This window comes from Lissotriton helveticus, chromosome 11 (genome assembly GCF_964261635.1).
Source record: "Lissotriton helveticus chromosome 11, aLisHel1.1, whole genome shotgun sequence".
Taxonomy (NCBI): Eukaryota; Metazoa; Chordata; class Amphibia; order Caudata; family Salamandridae; genus Lissotriton; species Lissotriton helveticus.
The window spans coordinates 812,149,938-812,171,292 of record NC_136072.1 but is presented as its reverse complement, the minus strand read 5'-3'; the positions used below and the strand labels follow the sequence as shown (position 1 = coordinate 812,171,292).

The 21,355-nt window shown below is 42.2% G+C and overlaps 1 protein-coding gene across 8 annotated transcripts in view; it reads right to left on the bottom strand.

Moving 5' to 3' along the window:
- GGCX (gamma-glutamyl carboxylase) overlaps positions 1-21,355 on the bottom strand; it is a 238,012-nt gene that overhangs the window by 63,024 nt on the left and 153,633 nt on the right. For all 8 annotated transcript variants that reach the window (XM_078666904.1, XM_078666901.1, XM_078666905.1 and 5 more), the window contains 4 exons: positions 18,341-18,472; positions 17,525-17,676; positions 11,668-11,837; positions 10,740-10,870 (listed from right to left, as the gene is read on the bottom strand). In XM_078666904.1, coding sequence (XP_078523030.1) covers positions 10,740-10,870; positions 11,668-11,837; positions 17,525-17,676; positions 18,341-18,472 — 585 coding nt within the window. The remainder of the gene's footprint in view (positions 1-10,739; positions 10,871-11,667; positions 11,838-17,524; positions 17,677-18,340; positions 18,473-21,355) is intronic.

The window sequence follows — 21,355 nt, the reverse complement described above, 5'->3', positions numbered from 1 at the left end:
TAAATCCCTTTTCCAAAGCATTCAATTTAAGGCACTTTTCTTCAGGCTTTCACCATTACATCGGTGGTAACAACCTAGGATACAAGGAATTATCCAGGAGAGCTCGCACCACCAGCTCACACAGCCGAGTGACCGGCCTCCATCTTGCCACCCAAGTGGGCGGGGCGCGAGTAAACAGGAGTAGCCGGCTGCATCCAAATCGGCAAGTCTTTCGGTACTGAAACCAGTAAGTGCAGCCTCCATTCCTGCGATTTCCGCTATAGGTCATGACAATGTTCCTGCTTCCCCCCGTGATCAAAATAGGTCCCGGCCTCAGGAGCAGACCGAGGATAGCTCATTGGGGACAAACTGGAGTGCTTTGAACAACAGTATGAAGCCGGTCGGGGGCAGCGGGAAAATCTCTGAAGGCGAAGGGAACAGAGAACCTCAGCCAGCAGTTCTTCTCCCAGGCAATGGAACTATGGGAACTGTAGTTCCGCATTCCTAAGCTGTGGACATCTGTCCTCAACAAAATTCTGAATCACCTAGCATTGCAGCTGTAAGCACAGCTGTTCAAGGGGCCTGCTCAAACGGCTCTTCTGACGCTAATGGGTATGATAAGGAGCCCGAAGGGGAAGATACATTTTATTCAATGTCCGATCACACGGGGTCATCGGAGGATGAAGGCCCAGATAAAGAGTGGACAGATGACGATAGTGATTTTGCGGATTGGTGGTCCAATGAAGCGTCAAAGGATGAAGCTTTGCGCCGAGGCCCTCGTACTGTCCATAAAGCTATGAAATTGAAAGATCAAGGGGCTCCTCTGTCAAGTAAGGACCCGGGGTCTTTGGGATCAATGGTTTGGGACTATTCTTTTTCTACGCAGCCTGACTTTGTTGGTAATGCTGCTGCTGTAGACGGAGTTAGCACGACAGACCCCCTTCAGGAGCCCTCTGGTGAAATAACATTGTCAACTATTTATCAGACTATCATGGCACACCGTGAAGAGACTTGTCCGGATAGCGCCCATACGCAGGGTGCATGCCGTAGGATGCAGAATTCAATCCGAGGAGTGGCTAAAACTTGTTCGGATACTGCGGTTAGAATTGTAGAAGCTGAAGAAAGGATTTCCACGTTGGAGGATGAGGTGGCAACTCAGAAGGGGCTTACTGAGTTGATCAAGGCACAAAGGGATGACATGGTCTGGAAATTGACAGATCTGGAAAATAGGGCCAGTAGAAATAACTGGCCCTAAAGTCCGGAAGGCAGAGAGAGCTCGGACATTAGGCAGTTCTTTGTTGAACTCTTTTCTGAAGCATTCCCGGACTTAATGCAGTGGGATTGGCAGCTGGAGATTCAACGAGCACCTTGTTTTCCTTTCAAGCAAAGGTAGAAATCTGGCTCAGCTGGGGATAGGCCTCAGGCGATATTAATCTGTTTAAATAATTTTCTGGCCAGGGAGAAGGTTTATGATGTAGCTAGGCCAGATAGGAAGCGGTCAGAGAAAGGATGCAAGTTTTTTGTCAGACCAGACTTCTGTCCGGCAACTGTCGAGCAGAGGTGGCTGCTCCGTCAGTTAATAGTGGCATTCCAAGCAAAGGGGGCTGAAGCCTTCTTGCTCTATCCTTCAAAGCTGAAAATAATTTACCAGGGCCAGACCAGATTTTTTCAATTGGAAATTCAGGCGAAGGAGTTTTTGAATTCTATGTAACTAGAAATTCCAGTTTTGTTGGCTTACTAGCACAGGGGGTCTTTAGGCACCAAGATGTGGATCGAGTTGATTGATGGATATATCTGCGGGCTAAATGACAGGGGAAAAAAGGGCTTTGCTATCTAAAATTGTGCAAACTATGCAAGTGAATATTTTGTGTTTACAAGAAACACATATACCATGGGGGAAGCAGGAGTGTTTGAAAGTCTCTGGCTTTGATTTAATAGCCTGCTCTAGACAGACATCTATGATTAGAGGTGTGGCCATACTGCTAAAACGAGGAGTTGGGTCTTGTAACAAAGTTAAAGTGGATAGTGCTGGCAGATGGGCTGTAGCGGAAATTATGATTAATGGTAGACCCATCTCCATTTGCACGATAAATGGGTCAAATCTAGATGATCCAGAAGTTATAAAGTATCTCAATTTAGAATTAGCAGCATGGCCGCACCCAATGCTTATGTGTGGCGATTTGAACATTCATTTGGCCGGCAATTTTAATCTCATAAGTGATCAAAAGTATTTGGGCAGGAAACCCAGAGTCTTCAAGGCTCTTCGGACTTTAGTTTTGGAGCATGGATTGACTGACATTTGACACAGGCATAATAAAGATAAAGATGGGTATACGTATTATTCTGCCCCTCATAATAAAATGGTCCGGCTGGACTATCTTTTTATGTCTGATCATTTGGTAGGGGAGGCCTCTGTCGAAGTGTCCCCGAGAATTTTATCTGATCATCATAACTCATTGATAGTGAAGTGTCCATGGGGTCGGTTGGTCAGAGTTCCCAGGCCGTGGACATTTGAAAGAAAATTATTGTTGGACCAATCATATCGGGATCACATGAGTAAATGGATAGCCGAATTCTTAAGCCTTAATAGAAAAACCGCCTCTGATCGTATAGTGTGGGACACATTTAAGGCTGCAGTGCGTGGTGAGACTAAAAGCTTTGCAGCCTTTTGATGGAAGACCGTTCAGGAGCAGATTAAGGGGCGTGTTGAGGAGTTGCGGGTCGCAGAGGTGGAATTAATGCGCAATATCAAGGATGGCTTTAATACTGATCAGAGTCAACAGGCGGTGACCATAATCAAGTCTAAATTACTCAAATTTTTTGGTCAAGATTTTGGCTGCGAAGTATGTGCAATATCGTACGCAGATGTATGAATTTGGGGAAAACTCGGGCAGAGTCCTTGCCAAAAGGCTGCAACAGAAAAATGTGGCAAATCGAATAATTAGAGTTCAAGATCAGCAAGGTATTATTCAGGATACGCCGGAGGGGGTCATGGAAGTGTTCAAGAAGTTCTACACTTTGCTCTATATGGAAGAGAGTGCTAGATTGCAGAGTGAGTCTTGTGCACAGGGCTTTCTCCAGGATATTGATACTCCTAAAGTTACAACTGGTCAGAATGAGGCTCTTTCTGCACCAATTACTTGGGAGGAGGTTGAATTGGCAATAAAGTCTATGATTAATGAAAAGCTGCTGTCCCCGACGCCATTCCTCTAGAATTTTATAGGGCGTTTCCCCAAGAGATTTGTCTGGATATGTTGTCAGTTTTTAGGGCCACACAGGGGGATGGGGGGGGATGTCATACCAGAATCCTGGCAGCAAACTACAATAGTTATTTTCAGGAAAAAATACAAATCCGAGCTAAACCCCTCATCTTCTCGTCCTATCTCATTATTAAATACAGATAGCAAAATATACTAAAAAATTCTATCCTCTAGACTTGCGGAGGTTATTACCCCGCTAGTTTCTGTTTGGCGGCACGGGTTTATTCCTGGTAGGGATACGGCCGACCATGTCCGGCGGGTCATTGCCCTATTGGATTGGGCCCAGGTCACGAGCTCTCCCCTCGGAGTGATCCTGTTGGACACCTAGAAGGCGTTTAACAGGGTCTCCTGGGGGCTTTTATGGGCGGTGTTCCGCTGGAAGGGTTTTAATATCGAATTTATACAGGCCCTACAGGCACTGTATATCTCTCCAGCTGCAACAACTCGTATTTATGGGCAGGTGTCAGGGCTTTTTAACATCAGCAGGGGCACCAGGGAAGGTTGTCCATGCTCGCCTTTGCTCTTCGCCCTGTACATTGAACCTTTTTTGAGTAAAATCGAAGGGAACTCAAATATTCATCCGATTAGGATCTATGGTACAGAGTACAAGACGCTGGCCTACGCGGAAGACATTGTGGTTTTAACTAGCAATGTCGGTCCTGCCTTTGTAGCTTTAAAGACCCTTGCTAAGCAATTTGGCCTACCATCAGGTTATAAGTTAAATGTTTCTAAAACGTAGGTTATTCAATTTGACGCCATGTGTCCCTTTGATGTCCCTGTTGTCACTGAAGCAGTATATTTGGGGGTTAAAATCACTGCCTCAGTAGTCAACATTCCTGATCTGAACATTCTCCCAGTGGTCGAACCTGTTAATACCAAGCTAGAAAGGTTAGACCATTTGCATCTTTCATTGTATGGCCGCTGAAAATGTACTCAAAATGTTTGTATTTATTTAGAACTATCCCGCTAGACCTCTTGCAAGTGAGCTTGGTTAAGGCCGAGAGGATCTGTTACAGATTTCTCTGGGGATACTGTCGGTCCCGCAGGGCGGCTAAGTGGATGTGTCTTTCTAGGGACCGAGGGGGCTGGGCGGTCCCTAATTTTCTACTATATTATTGGTCAGCTATGTTGCAACACTTTGGGCTATTGCTGGTAGGAGATAGGGCAGAGGTCCCATTGCCCAACAGACCGACTATTTATGAGATAGGTCTGGAAGAGGCGGCTAAGGGTATTTGCGGATACTCGAACCGAGTTACTTCAAAAAAACAAGGTTTAAAGTCATCGGGCTCTGTTTTCTATCTGGCGGAAAATTCGCCACAAATGGGCAATTCCAAATATTAATTTCTATACGCCGCAGGAGTTTTGCCATCCATTTTCCAGGATCAGGTTATATTCAGGTGGCAGCTATCGGGTTTGAAGGATATAGGCAATCTAGGTCTGGGTGGGCAAATGGCTTCTTTCTCCTTCGAAAGGGAAAAGTTTCATCTAAATATGCATTATTTTTTTAAATATCTCCAGATCAGAAGCTTCATTGATAAACACTAACATGATACCCCCACAAAGTTTGAAAAGGTTAATCTAATTGAATTAGTTCAAAGGAAAGTTAGAATAGGTACAGTTTATCAATATTTGTTATCCGGTTTTTGGATGATCTCGATATACAGAACATTAAGTGGGAGGGAACATTTGGCAAGACTGGGGCTGATACAAGGCCCGCACTGGACTTAGCAAGTCATGTTGTAGTCTCCGGTAGCTTACGGACTCAAAGCTATATGGCAATGTTTGAGTTATACTATACACCGGCAAAGTCTGCAAAGTGGGGGGGTCGGGTGGGTGATTGCTGTGGTAGGTGTGGGCTCCGAGCGGCCGATGCTATACACGTTTCACTCGTGTCTAAATCTGGGGGAATTTCTCAGTGAAGTCGAGTTCTTTATAAATATGGTGCTGGATATCCCGGTGGTAATCTCCCCAGAGCTGGTGGTAATAGGGTGTGAGAATACTGGCACGGTTGAAAGATCTAGGTATGTTGTTGCTTTTTTGTTTGTAACGATGGCTATGATCCGGCTGTGTATTACGTCTCAATGGCTAAGTCCGGAAGCCTCCATTTTCTATAATTGGAGAGCTAGGATGTTAGCTTTGTATAATCTGGAGTCTTCAGTGTTTTTACTAAGGGGGAGAAGGAGGCGGGGGTTGGCTTCTAGGATTTGGGCCCGGTAAAGGAATGGTCTATGCGCTGATCTACATCCCGGAGAAGGGCTAAATGTAATCCCTAGCTATAGTTCTCTCTTTTCGTCTCACTGTTTTGGCTGCTGGCACCTGCCCATTAGGTCTCATAATTGATGTTTAAGTCGATGTTTTGCATTCTTGCTCTTTTTTGTTTCGTCTTTGCTTGTTTATGTAGGATAACTTTTTTGTAGTATTGCTTCTCATGTAGTCTGGGTTTTTTCTCTCTCTGGTTTTGTGCATCCTGTTTATTGTGCCTGTCACGACTTTTGTTGACATCTAAATAAAGAAAATAAAGTTAAAAGAAAAAAATGATTACAGTAGAACCTTTCATACGCTGGGAAAGGAGTAGAGGGCACACAAGGCCTTGGCACACTGTGAGTGCCTCTGTTACTCTAGTTTCAGGCTTCAGATGCTTCTCGCTGTGTTAAATGATATGGCTACACACCAGCATGCACACCCAGTATGTGCATTTTCAATGACCTGCACAGCATTACGTGCAGGTTGCCAGGAGAGAAAAACAGGTAGAATAAGAGGAAGGTGTCAATCTGCACTAATACCCAAATGTTTAAAATGCCAAAATCTTCCTGGAAATTAATGACAGTACTTGTATAAATTAAAACATTACTTCTCTTACCATGTGCATGTGTGCTGACACAGCTTAGCTCTGGGTGTGGTACTGAGCCACTGGAGTTTGGCTACTTTGGGGGTGGGAGCAGACCCAGGACTACTGCTCCAATATATAGAAGAGCATGACTGCCAAAGGGGTTGGAGCTCACATTAGAGACAGCATTCGGAGACTGTCTCTTCCTAAGTTAAAGGAGTGGAGGGTCTTTCACTCCAAAAGAATGTAAGGCTGACTGTGATGGAGAGAGTAGAAGAGCATCTGTGAAAGACAGAGGTCTTACACCCTAAAAAGACCGTATCTGGCAGTGGTCTTAAATTCTATAAGAGTTGGAAAAAGAGCTTGTACACTCTAAGAGAGCACAAGTCATTTTCTGACGGGGGTCTTACAGTTGCCACATGGCATGTTTATCACAGATGTCACAATGAAAGGCCACTTTGTGCAAGGTACTATGTGTGGTCAGACAAGTCAAACTTCAAAAGGAAACACCATGCCTGGTTGGCCACAGCCAACTTTAATATTTCACAGTCCTAGTGCTAAATGTGTAAAAATAAGGATTTAGCACATGTCGGAAAAGACAGTACTCAGGCACACACATGGAACTTACAAGATCAACAACCTGTTGGGTTAACTCAGTTATTTATGCTATCAAGGTCAATAAACTGATGACCACTAATAAGGCATTATTGGTTTTGCATCCTGGTTACAGTGCTATGAATTCCGAAAGCCGGTGGCAGCTAGAGGTATAACAGAGTTAATTATTATTAAGGCAGACTGGCAGGTGCCCACTTACAACATAATGTGCAGACATCTGATTCACCCACTCACTCTGGAGGCAGTAAAGAAATGTACTACAAGTTGAGATAATGCCATGGAATGCCACCCTTTACCCCTCATGAGTCCCTTTGGATAAAGACTGGTGAGGTGCCCTAAGTGCAATGCTATTGTACATGGGGTGAGGAGAGAGCAGTAATTAGGGAGAGGACTCGCTCCAGGGCTTGCATAGAAGAGAAGGGTATTAAATCCCCGCCTTAGCATATTGGGACACAACTTACTTCTGTGCTGGGAACATGATATGAGGATTCTTGCAGTCTTGGGGGTTTTCAAGATACATGATCTTTGATTCTGGCCTTGGCTCAAGTAGTCATAGTGCTCTTTAATACAATCACCTACTCCTAACCAATGAATGGAGCCCTCATAACAGTAAAGTACTATTCAGTTGAGCTACCTGAATTTGGGAACTTTTTTATTGCTTAAGGGAGTGTAGGGAATCACCGACACACTGCCCTGCCCTGACACACTGCCCTGTCCAGGGCTCCTCAGCATGATGAGTTAGCACTAGAAGTAAATAGTTGCCTCGTTCCTGCAGATACATATATTGTGTTATTGATTGTTGAAGGGAACAGCCACACATCTCTCCATGGCGATGTGTAGAGAAATACACATTGTTGACCCTATTCATGGAGGTGCACACATTGTGCACAAACAGGAAATGATCTGAGAGGTTCAACACTGTTGGAGCAGGGGCAAACACTAATCAGGAGCAGACACTTTGCCAAGTGCTGCAGAGGAGCTGAACAGTCAGACATTGTGCATCTCCATCATGTAATGAGGACTCACAAACAGTTGGTACCTGGCTTGAGAGACCTAGTCCTGTGGATGAAGATGTGACCAAAGCATGAAATGAGCTTGCAAGTCCGATCATGAGAGAACACAGACTGTAGGTTCCAGTTCTGAAGGTGAGTGCACTCTGTGGGTTCCAACCCTGCGGCAGCGAACACTGTGTGCAAAAGTCTTGAGGCAGTGTGCACAGTAAATGAGCAGAAAGTTAAGACACGTGAGCCTTTGTCATGAAGGTGTGCACACTGTTCTCCAAAAAGAGGGGGAGAAGGAAAGGAGACCTTGAGCCATGCATAGTAGGCTAAATCGTTGGGCCACTTCTCCTCAACCTTGTATTGGGAAAGGAAGAATGAGCTTTTTAGTGTTATGTCAGCAGGGTAGCGGCCGAAAATCCTCTGACAAATATAGTGTCTTAAAATTGTGAACACTAATTCCATCTATTTGGAGTTAAGAAAAACAGTTCACACCACCTGGACTGATAATTATGTAAATACAACGAAGCATGAGAGAGGTATGGAGGGTAAAAGGAGAAGAGAGAAAGTTCAAATCTTTTTCAATAAAACCATGAAATCTAGGTTTGTCATAGGGTGGTGAGAGTACAATGGGAGGCGTGGTAAGTTCCATAATCCATTCCCGTCAATGAGGTGTATTGGCTTTTTGAAGTTCTGCTTCCAAAAAGTTATCTATATCCCAATTGTCACCTAACATCCACATGGACTTGAGTGGGTGGCAGTGTTGCTGGCCTAGGCATTACGGGAGATGTTGGTATCGGTTCTGCTAGTTGCTGAGGCTTGGCCTGAGGTTGTGATATCTCAGCGGTGAAGGCATATTCTGAGGATCCGACAAGGGTTGGTTTAACATTTGTTACAATAGGGACAAGCTCATAATTCCAATAAAAGAAGGTAGATGATGCGCACACTAAGCCACATTCACGAGTCCTATGTCAAGTCACACAAGGCAGATATAAAGCCCATGTTCGACCATTCCAAGCATTCTCTGGCAAAATAAGTTTTATTGGCATATACACATATCGAATTAGTTACATATATAGATTTGTCCATGCAACTTAGATTCTTAAAACTGCAATGCAAGTCTGTGCATTTAAACAGCCAATTGTATTTTATCATTTATAACGGCACTCCAAAGTGAAACCATGCAATGCTCCATCATCAACCAGTGGAGGATTAGTGGAAAGGGAGCTCATCTGATTAAACACATAGAGTTGTATCCATTAACTAAAGACAACTTCTCCCACTCTAACCGGCTGGGAAGTAGGGACCAAAACTGGGGCTTGGCACCTCAAGTAAACACCAAACAAGCTAATATAGAGGAGCCCACATGCATAGGTTTAAAACGATACGAAATCTATACTCTGTAGGTTTTAGTCCGCAAAGCCTTTACTCCTCAGCCTCTTCTCCGAGTGTCTTTACTCTGTATATCTTTAATCCACAGACTTTTTTGGGAGGAGGGTGGATAAAAGGTTGGTGTTGTAAACGGTGGTAAAGGTAATTTTAGGGTTTAGGAGTCAGTAGAAGTAAAGGAAGGTGAGAGTGATTTTAGAGTTAAGGGGTGGGCAGAGGTAAAGGGAGGTAATGGTAATTTTAGGGTTAAGGCTGGGTATAGGTCAAAGGGTCAAGGGATATTTTAGGAGTTAGGAGTGCATAGAGGTAAAGGGGGTAAGGGTTATTTTAAGATTTAGGGGTGCGTAGCGGTAAAGGACAGTAAGGGTGATTTCAGGGTTAAAGAGTGGGTAGAGATAAAGGAGAGTACGAGTGATTTTAGGGTTAAGATGTGGTTAGAGGTAATGGTGATTTTCGGGGTAAGGGTGAGTACAGGTAAAGGGGGATTTTTTTTTAACCAACTGCAACCCACAGTATATACTCATGACTTTCTACAGACTCCAGACTCATCATGGGTGTAATCCCTTTAGAGTTTCTATTGGGGGTACTGAAGAACTCCATACCTTCAGACTGCTCAATTTCATCCTGTATACTTTCCAGGTCACTGCTTACATCCCTCACCACTGACAGTTAATAGTCATCTGTCCCCAAAGAAGAGATCCCCTAACTACCTTCATCTCCATACTCCGCCTGGGCCCATTCTTGCCTTACTAATCTTAGCAACCTTCTGCAGCTTGGCTGCAAAGGCCTTAATTGTGCACTTAAATTTATCCGTCCTTAAATGTATGCCCTGGTGCCTAATCTGCTGTCTCTGACTGCTTTAGCACCACTCTTTCCCTACATATAAATAATTAGGTCTCTTTACAAAGTACCTGTTGTCTTTTGAACAATCAACTATTGACAGGAATTGGGGACTTTATTTTTCTCACCTATCCCTTTCCTCTCATCTTTTCACTGAGTCAGTGTTGTTGATGGAGTCACCGTCTTGGGGATACTGAGTGATCAGGAATATCAGATCATGTTCATTATGTTAAGCAATGCTGTCCATATTGTTCTGATATAATGCCAGAAGAGTTCAAATTGCATCTATAAGAAAGCCAAATACGTAATGACGCTGGGTCCTATTAAGTGTTGGGCAGAGTTTCTGGTGCTAAAGGTACTTGGCACATTCCCATGTCAACTTCTGGCCTGCTCAAAAATGCTGGTGTGGGCTCAATCTGTGACCTTCAGGCCAAAGTTGGGTCAGTCTCGGTCAGATTTAACACTCCTCTCTCTCTGAAAAATGCACTTTGGTGCCTGCCGTTTTGTAGAGTTTGTACACCCTCCTGATTAGTTTGTCAGTGTCGATTGGACATCTGTAGGGCCAACCCCACAATCAGTGTCCAGATTGCATTCTCAGCAGTGCCACCAACATGTCCAGGCAGGAGCTGGTGTCAGGAGCTCTGGAGGAACGTGGCCATCCTTGGGTCCATCCAGTTCTGCATTCTAGTACTTATAGTAATGTCTTTGAACACGCCAGTGCATTTAACTCTAAGAACATGTATGGTCAAGTAACAAATGTGTGGATTGTTTCTGCAAGGACCTATTCTAGGATAACACATTCTAACTTTTAAGCATTCATGCCTCACTCACCTGCATTCCTTCTCCTTCTTTTAGTGTATAGTTCTTCTCTTCCTTCACAATCTCGACCTGAACCTCTCCCTGCAGCAGATGAATGCTGGTGTTGCCCAGATCTTCACTCACAAAATTCTCCAAATGCAGGCCTTAAATAGAATGTGAAAATATGCATGTGAAGACAGCAGGAGACCAGGAGTAGGTACACTAGTGAGGTTTAAAACAGGGATGACTGAGCATAGTGACAGTGTGACAAGTAGTGAAAAGGTAACTATAAAAAGTAGGGTACACAAGAGATAGCGTTACTTCAGAGGGTCCACTTGGAACAAGTCAACATAAGATGTGCATGGCAAACGCACAAGGGAGAACTTTACTCAACGTTACAAAGTATAAGACCCATGTAGCTGCAGTACTTTAAGGACTAACTTTCATTTCAGTGAATGATGGACCTATGAGTCAATAGTAAGGGGAAAGCTCAGACAGAAGTGAAATCACTGGGCGATTCGTGATAATGTATTATCAGACAGAGCGTATACTCTTCTCTTGAATGTGGGCTCCTCGACCGTGTAGAACTTTAGAGCACACTGTGGAACCAAGAGGGTGCAATCTGAGGAAGAGAGCTCAGTTTGGTGTCTGTGAGTGAAAAGGCCACAATGCAGCAGAGCTTGTTGGAAGTGTAAAGCCAATTCCTGTGTTTCACTGGTGAAAGCTCAACCTAGTGTTATTCCGTTTTGGACTCAAATGTGTAGAGCTTGCAGCTTAATGTTGGGGAGTGTAGGCCTATGACGTTGTTGTATTGAATGGAGCACAGCACAGTGTCAATTAATGTGCTGCTTAGCAGGTAGAAATACAGTAACGCAATAGAACACACTTAGATGTATAGAACGGCTTGCTTTTATAACACTCTCCAGGCCTCCTAAACTAAAATCAATCAAAATATTTTCACCTGGAAAATCGGCAATAAACACCACAGCAGTCTGGTTATCCAGAGTATTCTCCATTTCTTGAAACTTTAGCCTCCAAGGCGACAGGTCAATCAGCAGGGGCATCACCCAGGAAGTCCTTCGAAAGGGAGACCAATCTGCCTTCACTATGTCCACTCTGGGGTCAAAAAGCCTGTGTGGGGGAAATGTACACGATTGTCAATATTTATAAACATTGAGTCTTATGTCATGACAGGTAAAAACCAACGGGCCACCCTAGCCCTGGTCTACCTCATCAGTGTGTTGGGATTCTGACTGGCGGTTTTGTTCTGGTGCAGGAAGAACTTGTCAAAGAGCAAACCAATTGATTTTGTAGAGCCTCTGACAGTCAGATCATGATTAATCAGAGTATTTGTGTTGTCTGTCAAATACTTAACTGTCCTGGATTCCTCAACAATGGTGCAGCAAAATTATATTAGAAGGAATGCTAAGTGAAATACATGTCACACAGGTGTTCTGTAACCTATCACTATAAACATGCTTAAGGATGTGCAACATCAATAGATTTCTAATGAGTACAATTCCAGATGCATATTCTTTACCATAGAAATATCTACCTCAGCAACTTTTTAAACGCAGAGTGCATAAGAGATAGCAAATATTGTGGAACTAACATAAGCACTGGGAGTCTTGTCTAACTGTTCCTACATTTAAGAAAACTCATAATCTATTTGTTTTTCTAAATTTTTGTTTTCCAACCAACAGTCAGCAAAAGGCCTTTCAGTTTTAAGAGTTGCAGCACATATGCAAAGGTAACGTCACAACCTATTTCCAAGACTGCTCTATGTGGTGCTTAGATACTGGGCATGGAGGACAAAAGTGTAACACTGGCCTCAGAGTGACATTTAAACACCTAGGCCACTAAAGAAATACAATGAATGACTTGGACAATTGTTTGTCCACAGTGAGACAAGAGGTGGCATGGAGCTTGCAAGCTCCAAGCAGTTGTGGGGCACGGGATCGCACCTGGCACTCTTCAAGGGTCACGTATCAATTAGCAACCTCCCCCCTCCCACAAAACAGAGGTGGATGTCTTGAGAGTGAATCCTAATCCTCGACACAGAGACATTCTTCCAAAAAAAGAAGGACAAGAGAAGCATTCCCTCTTCGGATTGTGATATCTAGCAAGAGCCAATTATGGCGTCATTTGGAAAACAACCCCTATAGCAGGCTTCTAGTTTAACCTCTAACAATTAAAAGGTGTCCATAAACCTCAACGACTCAGTCTATATAATTTATTGGCGAGGGCCATAAACAAGATCAGAATGAGGATCATCAACTCAGAGCGTGGCACGGAGGTTGCTAGTTTGTAATCTCTCCCTCCGTAGTCCGACTACTGAAGGAGTCAATGTGCTGGAGGTCTGGCTGGCCTTTGCACAATTTTTAACTGTTCGTTTGAAAACGAATTTGTGCATATTTAGAAGAAAAACAAAACTACCATGTTGCTAATCAGTCTGGAAATGTGTGCATTCGCCCGGTTCCAACATTAGTATTAATTGAATCATTGATCAAAAAACTGGAAAATATCACTGTTTTAACCTTTTGGACATAGAGTTGACCATGAGTGAACCAGCATTTGGTGTGGATCTAGGAATTGAAACCTTGACACCAACTATGAACACCTTTAAATGAAAGTCCAAGGGCCTGATTACGATCTTGGCGGACAGATATCCCATCCGCCAAATTACAATTACATTATGTCACATGGAACGTGTAACATGGCGGACGGAATATCCGTCACGTTTGTGACGGAGTATCTCATCCGCCAAGATTGTAATCAGGCCCACAATGTGCTCCCAGTTAGAGACTTTTAAATGAGACAGTCCTGTGCATCTATGAAAGATAGCTACTCTAGGCAAATTGGAAGGAGCAATTTTTTTCTTATTATTCTTGAGCATTAGAGTATCTCAGAACATGTGGAGGATGCCATAGCAGTAGCTTTTTACAGAAAAAAAACATCTATAAACAGTGCCTGTCTTTCTACTTTTTATCTTCTAATTAAATTAATGTATGATAAAAAGGCAACTAGAAAAATCAATATGGGGTTTAAAGTACATCTTATTTTCACCTTCTCTTAAATGACAATTGAAATAAAATTAGTCTCCATTAATAGATCTTCACTAAGGTTCCTAAATGCTCAATCTCCTCACCTATGCACAGGGTCCCAGAACACCTTTTTAAATTGAAAAAAACCTGTCCCGATAACATAAAGCAAACAAAATAGCTACGTCCACGCGACATTCACTTTCAGTTTTTTCGAATCAATGTATAATACAAATACAGAAAAAACATTTAACAACAAATGTGGATTCAAATGAAAAACACAACTTTTCTGTCTAAAACAAACAACCACAATCTCAGCATCCAATACAGTGACCCTTATTCCTAATTCTGTTTTTCCACATCTTCTGAGATCATCCTGGGCATTCTACTTTGTATCTGATCAATTCGGACTGAAATCCTTCTGTCGTTTGGATTTTTTATTATTTTTCATTTGTTACAAACAAAATCATAATACTGGAATGTTCTTTCCCTCTCAAAGCTTTCTTGTACACTAAGCCATTGTGCACATCTTCTCTGTTTGAGAAGTGTCCCTCACGTTGAGTAATGAGTAAAATACCTGCATCTCTTGTGTGTTGCATGCCTACCCAAAGACCCCTCAGTGATGAACGGTGACTTTTTTTTTTTTGCGACTGTCCCAGGAGGATGTTGTGAGACAGGAATGCATTGGGCTTCGGAGCCTGATAATTTGGCAAAAAGCTCAAGTACAAGCAGTTTCTCATCCTCTCAAGCCTAGAAAGCTGAAGATGTCCCCATGCTGCCTCTTCTACCACAAGTAAAGAGGAGCAGCCATGTCATGGACATTCCTGACAAAGTTTGAAGTCAATGTTTCACCCTCCTTCACTGTCGTCTTATGCAATCACTATTAGACATGGGTACAATTTCAGAATTTCTTTTTTGACACCGAAGAGATTGTGCCCTTCAACTTCAAAGAATATGTTGAATACTACTCCTTTGAAGGCTGAAGGTCCATCTAAATCGAAGCTGATTCAGAATATTACTCCATGGAAATATAAAAGGTCTAGCTATGCTAAAGTTGACCTTGAGTTCTAAGCAGAAGTCCATTAGCCTATCTAAGTTGATCACAATGGGTCGTCTGACATCGAAACTCAAAAATGCGTTGACTACATCTTTAGTGTCCTATATGTAAGGTCCAGATATGCAAGAAGATTTTCTGTTAAATTCCCACAACCCTACTCTCTGGTGGGTTTATGAATTTGGTAGTACGCTTTAACAATGTAATCTTTTCTATCAAGAATCACTATCTTAGTGCATTTGTCGGCAACCTTTATAATGATACTGACCCACTTTTCAAATTGGCCCCCCTGAATTTAACACGCTACCCCTACTACTAAGAGTATCATCCTGAATTTTTTAATAACTTGCCTATACAACATATTACAGATGGAAACCCCTATTATTACACCCCTAGCACGAGAAAAATGGAATGCAGTACTGGACTCTCCTGTGACTGACGTACGATAGGACCTTCTGTTCTGCACATACAGCAGCACTGAACTCCAATTGCAGGCGGAGCATCATACACTAAATATTCGTGCAGCAACTATATCATGCACCTAGTCATCTCCAAAGAAGTTGGCTTAGACAAGAGGCAAAATGTGCCAGATGTCCATCAATGGCAAATTCCTTCCATTTGGCACGGAGGCACCCCAAGATCCAGAATTCGTGCAATAAAATACTTAATACACTTTCAAAAATAATATTCCATATATTGGGAGGTGTCCTTTCAATTATGTATTCTGGGACTTGTGAAAGAAATACCTGCAAATGTTACAAGTGTGTTTAGCCATTGTGCTCCTCATGGCTAAAATATGTGTAGCAATGTCCGTGGGGAGAGGTAAGGTCCCCAGCAAGGAGCAATGGTTGAAAGATCGAACATACTGCAATGAACAACTTGAACTATAAGATGCTGCACTACCTAGAATGATGCGCCTGTGGGCTATCTAGGGGCAACCGAAAAAATACCCGTTAGAGGAATAATAAGAAACAGATACATGCACACAGATGCAGATCTGGACCTACTAAGCCAATGTATTTTTGGTTTGTTCTAATAACGACCCATGACTTAAGAAGTACCTTGTTTTTAGAGCTTTATCTACATGTTTAGAGTAGTAATCTGAATAATGTTGTAAACTTTTTTGCAACTGAAATCTTAAAGTTGATCTATGATATACCCTGTGACATACATTGTACTTTGTTTCACTGAAAAATGAATTAGAAAAAAAAGACAAACATAAAACTTTATTATGATCCTGGAGTCATTGCTCAAAGGGATTGATTCTTCACTATAGTCCACCTAAATAAATGATTCCCCAAATCAGCAGTAGAGAAAGAAAACAGAAAGCTTGGTTTTTCCCGGCCTTTCAGAATGTAAAGGGATCGGATGGAAAACTTGAGGCTGTGCAAAAGCATAGAGATGTTATAGAAGACACACAAGTCTTCTTTCAGATTGGTACAAAGTCACTGTAGTTCCCCACCAAAGCCTGTGAAGGGTGCAGTAAATAGGCATTTTAGATGATAGAAACTTTGAACAAGACTTGTACCAAGCCTTGGGAACTGGACAGCGGCCTTAAATCTCACAACAAGACAATTTACCTTGGAAGTCAAACCTGGCGAAAATGCAGCAATGTGGAAAAGTGTATAACATACCAAGATACGTAAGAAAACTAGACTCTGAACCCAGGCGGATACAGCCTTCCCCATTGTTAAGTTTGATGCATATCTTCAGCTTGGATGTTCTTCGCTGTGATTCTCCAGCGAAGATTTCCTAGATGTGCTCTGGCTGGTTTGCAGATTTTGAGGATCAAGGACTGATGAAGGGCGCTCACTTTTTTAGGGTCAAACATTTGAGTTTTTTTCATTTTTTTTTTTTAGAATATAGAGATTGATAGTCTGCTTACTTGTTGGTGCTAAGCCCATTTAAGCAAAGAGTCAGATATACAAAAGCTTCTATGGAAAAATGATTATATTATTTTGTGCTTTTTGAATATGAAGATAAAAAGAAGGGAGTACTGAAACTTAATGTTGTGGCCCTGAGGAAGCAATTTTTTTTCACAAAACACATGTTGGCCAGTCTTGTGTATAAGAAAAAGAATAAAGATATGATCTGAGATATAAAAACTTAAGTTGCGCCCCTGGCTCTAGAGAGTACAATATACTAGTTGGGTAGCGCAGCATAAAATGAGGGAGCAGTATGCCGGTCCTGAATTTTGTACAACCCTTTTGTCTAACTAATAGCAGTCTAAATTCTACTAGCTGAAACATAATATAAACAGATTTGTGTAAGAACATCACTTTAAGTGAACTGTGCCAAACGCTGATCATTATAGAACCTAACAAAAGCAATAAATCCACAACATTGGTGTGGACCTTTATTTTGCGCATATACTAAACTGCAATGTTCTGACTCAAAACAGAGCTTGTCTTGTAAAAATCCAGAGGGCAAGGACAGATGCCTAGAAGAGTTTCAAGATCCATGAGGAACCTATTACTCTGGGATCATGGAGGGCCAATGGCACGCTTCTGTTTACACTAAATCTGGCTAAGATCTAGGAGGTCCACGAGGGTGGAGGAAAAAGCAGGTGCAACTTCACACTTGACCCATAACCTTAAAGTCTAGTTTCTGAACTGATATGCATTCACTTTAAGTTCTGAATCGCCAATCCTCTTCTCCTACGCTGCCTAGCTGGAACAGGCTCGCATACAGCAAGGTAATATTGCAACCCATTCCTGGCTAACCTTTGTTGGAAACGGTCATTGATTGAGACCCAGATGTCAAAGTAAATTTCGGGCTCCGATACATTGTAGTTGTGGAGAAGCCCACTCAGGCAGGTGGCATATTGCTTCAACATGTCTCCATGATCCTTCCAGCGGCGCGTCTGTGTAAAAACCTAAATGCAGTAGTAAAAAAATGTTTTGAACAAGTGGTAATGACACAGGAACAGTGGTCTATAAACATACATCAGACATGAAAGGAACAAGGTGCACAAAGAAACAGTCCATTTGTCCCGCAGAGCAAAAACTAAAGATGCCAAGACACCAAGTAATGCTAGATCAGAGACTTTGTCAGGCCCTTATACTGGAGCCATCTGAGACCCCAGGCAGCCTGAGCTATGAGTCCTCTCATAGCCTAGAAGATCGCGACTAATACAAGACTAGTGTCCCTTCAAACAACCTACATTGTAGACAAAGGTGACCCCATGGTTTCCCTAGAATAACAGTAGCCCAGTTTCACTTTAAACTCTCACAACGCAACCTAGAGAGATCTTGGGAAATAGGAGTACAATTTCTCCACATCATTCATGGGGACCAGAAATAATACACCCCTCCCACCCTGTAGCCAAGGAGAACTAGAGTCACATTCAAAATATCCCCTTAATCTCTCACATTACAACTGCAGGGGTATTCCATACAGAATAGCAAACACCCTATGTCCCCACGAAATGGGAAGGCATGTTCAGACCCTTTCCCCACCCTAGGGTCTCCCACAGTACTACTTGCCGTTGGGTCTTCCTTCACCCCCATGAAGCAAGGCCTGATTGCAGCTGTCCTTACCCCAGGGTTGAGATACCCGATCTCTCCTGTCAGTCCATCCCTGTAAGTGATCTTCACGTGCTGGTGAGACCGGGAATGCACCATCATGTCCCAGGAGTAACCATATAGGCCATTGGTCCAGTTATTGTAGCCCTAAAATAATATATAGAGGATCAAAAACATCACAACACTAATAAATGCACAACAAGCTATGGGATAAATGTGGAGATGGGGACTGGGGTGTAATGCCCAATTATTTAATGAAAAAATAAAAAAAACAATGGTACCTGTCCTGCAGCTAGCCTATTATTTGTGAGCATTGATTGATTATGCTGCTTCCACTTCAGATCACATTCACAAATATACTCTGCAATTAAGAGACCAGTCAATGAAGGCATGTACTACTGTTTGAGGTGAAAGCGAAAAACACACTAGACACTTTAATGGCACACACAAAAAACTATCAACAGCTGTTACAAAGTTGCATTGATGATTTCAAACTTACAACACACATTTATAGGAGTAAAGAACAGCAAGGTACATAAATCATTTAGTCTACAAGGCTATAAATGTAACAATAACATACTGGACACAACCAAAATGCTAACAGTGTACTCCAGAGCAGCAGTGTCCTCATCTGTATGGGCCTGTGTGCCAGAATTGAACAAATATTTTTTGTTTTGAGTATTTCTGTACATGTATTTACAACCTTTGACTAGAAGTTAAAAAAAACTGCTTGAATGAAAATATACAGCCTACATATTTGCATTGCATTTTTGTTCATTAGCAGCCAACAAAGTGTTGTTAAAATTAAAGAAAAGTTCAAGGTGAAACTGACAGTTTGTCATGTATGCTCTCTTCTTAGAAAAGAATGCCAGAAAGGGAATGGCAACATATCCACTAAATTAGTAGTGGACAGCTAAAACGGTCTGACTCTGGCACCATTGATGAGTTTTGTCAGTCGAGTTTGGAAAGACAGAGGGCCTGGATGTATCTGAAGTTTGGTGAGCAGACTAAAAGTGTTTAATCGGGGTGGGTGGGGGGGGCGATGGAGGCCCTCATTGCCATAATTAGATGAACATTAGTGACCCGAAATCTGTGCCTTTCCTATGTTTGAGAAGGAGAACAATTGGGTGACAAAAGTAATCCACTGGAATTTTGCTTGCCGACTAATTTCTGGAGGTTGTGAATTGGGTGCAATGCTAGAATAGGGTATTGATACTAGATACTCTGTTGTAGTCACACTGAGGAATTAATGCATAGATTATTGGCAGACATTAATTAGATCTTGCCTACAGATAGCTTAAGCAATCTGTTGTCAAAAGACCTCTTATGCACAATTACTAAGAGTGGGTTTAGCCCATGATTGGCTGGTGTTCTTGCCAACCTTCTCTTCATTAGTTGGTCGCTCCCTTGGAGCATAGCTTCTTTAGTATTCTTTTGATTGGGTGACATGTATTCTTCCGCAGCTGACACCAGGGCACTACTTTATGTTTTCTTTCAGCACTCTATGGAAGTGCATGTATGTTCTTGCTCTCGCTACTGTATGTTTCTTCAGTGCTCTGACTTCTGTTTCACCCACAAACTCTGTCTTGCTCCTCCTACAGTTCATCTGTGGCTCCCCCGCCCCTTCCAATACTCCTTATGTTTATGATTTGTAAAGCGCATGGATGCCTGAGGGCTTCCCTGCGCTAGTGAGTGCTCACTATGATCATGACTAAAACTAACAGGGAAACAGCCAAGTCTTTAGGTTTTTTCTAAAGGAGGTTTAATTCGGTAATGATCTGAGGTCAAGTGGGAGGGTGTTCCACAGCCTTGATACCAAATGGGCAAATTACCTACCTCCCCATCTTGCCCTTTTGGCTCTGATTCTTTGGTTCTGTGGTGTCGAGTTGCACACCCTGCTCTTTCTTTGCTTACCACCCTCTTTATTAATTTTTCTTAACTGTCTATTTTTCTTCTTTTTTACGGTGCCTGGTTAATACAGTCTGCCAATGTGCTGCTCTTTAATCTATAATGTGCTTTCACACACTTTGTATATTTTTAATTTACTGCTCCAAGATTGACATTTACCATCTTTAAATGGTTAATTATAAATAAACAGAAACAATTTAGTGACTTGCTCTTCACTTGCCAGCCAGATTTCTGGGACTAAATAATTTAAAACTGGCCTTTTCACTTTTCACAGATATGAACCACACTAAACCACTGATTTTGTCATCTTACACTCCTCCACTTTGAATTCACCTTACACTGTTTATTGACCTTTATGTATGTATAAAATACATATTTTTTTAAGGCTCTGTCACTTTAAAGAACCCATTACCAGAGTGTTGCATCGAACTTGCTTGTAGAATTGATAAAATAATAAGTAATAAGAGCAGTTTACAGAAAAAGTAGAATCATTGTTGTTCGTCATTAACAACATGGGTAGAGACAGTTTATATGAACTTTATTTTAAGTTCACCCAGTGAATGGGTTCAAAATGGATCTGGCTGAAGTGGGACAGTAAAGTGGTAAATTTAAAATAACTGTTGACTGATGAACCTAGTGGAACAGCCCTAAAGAGGCCTTTGAGAAATTCCTTAATTACAATTTGTTAGAACATACATAATCAGCCAACCAGCTAATATGTGAACTCTAGCTGAACTGAGCTTCAGTCTTGATTTGCCTAGTTGTAGCAAGTTTAGCAAAATCTGATGAGATTGAAATAACAATAGATGAAGTTTTCTGCAATACGCAACTGCAAAATCTCTTACATTTCATCTGGTATGCCTTAGTTACAGAAGATGGGCTAGCTTGAGTATTTGAAGGCATTCATCTAGGACATCTATATGGGTCTATTTTACATGATCAGAAGCAAGTCGTTCAAGCTCACTGGTTGCAATGGCAGGGTGGAGACTGTCCCAGCTTTAGGATATGTGAAACAGGTGTGACTCATGAGGCATATGCAAAGTATCATACAGTTGCAGGGGGTTCATTAACCAATATTGCTTCAGCCACACTGGGGTGATGAGAATTGTGAAATATCATTCC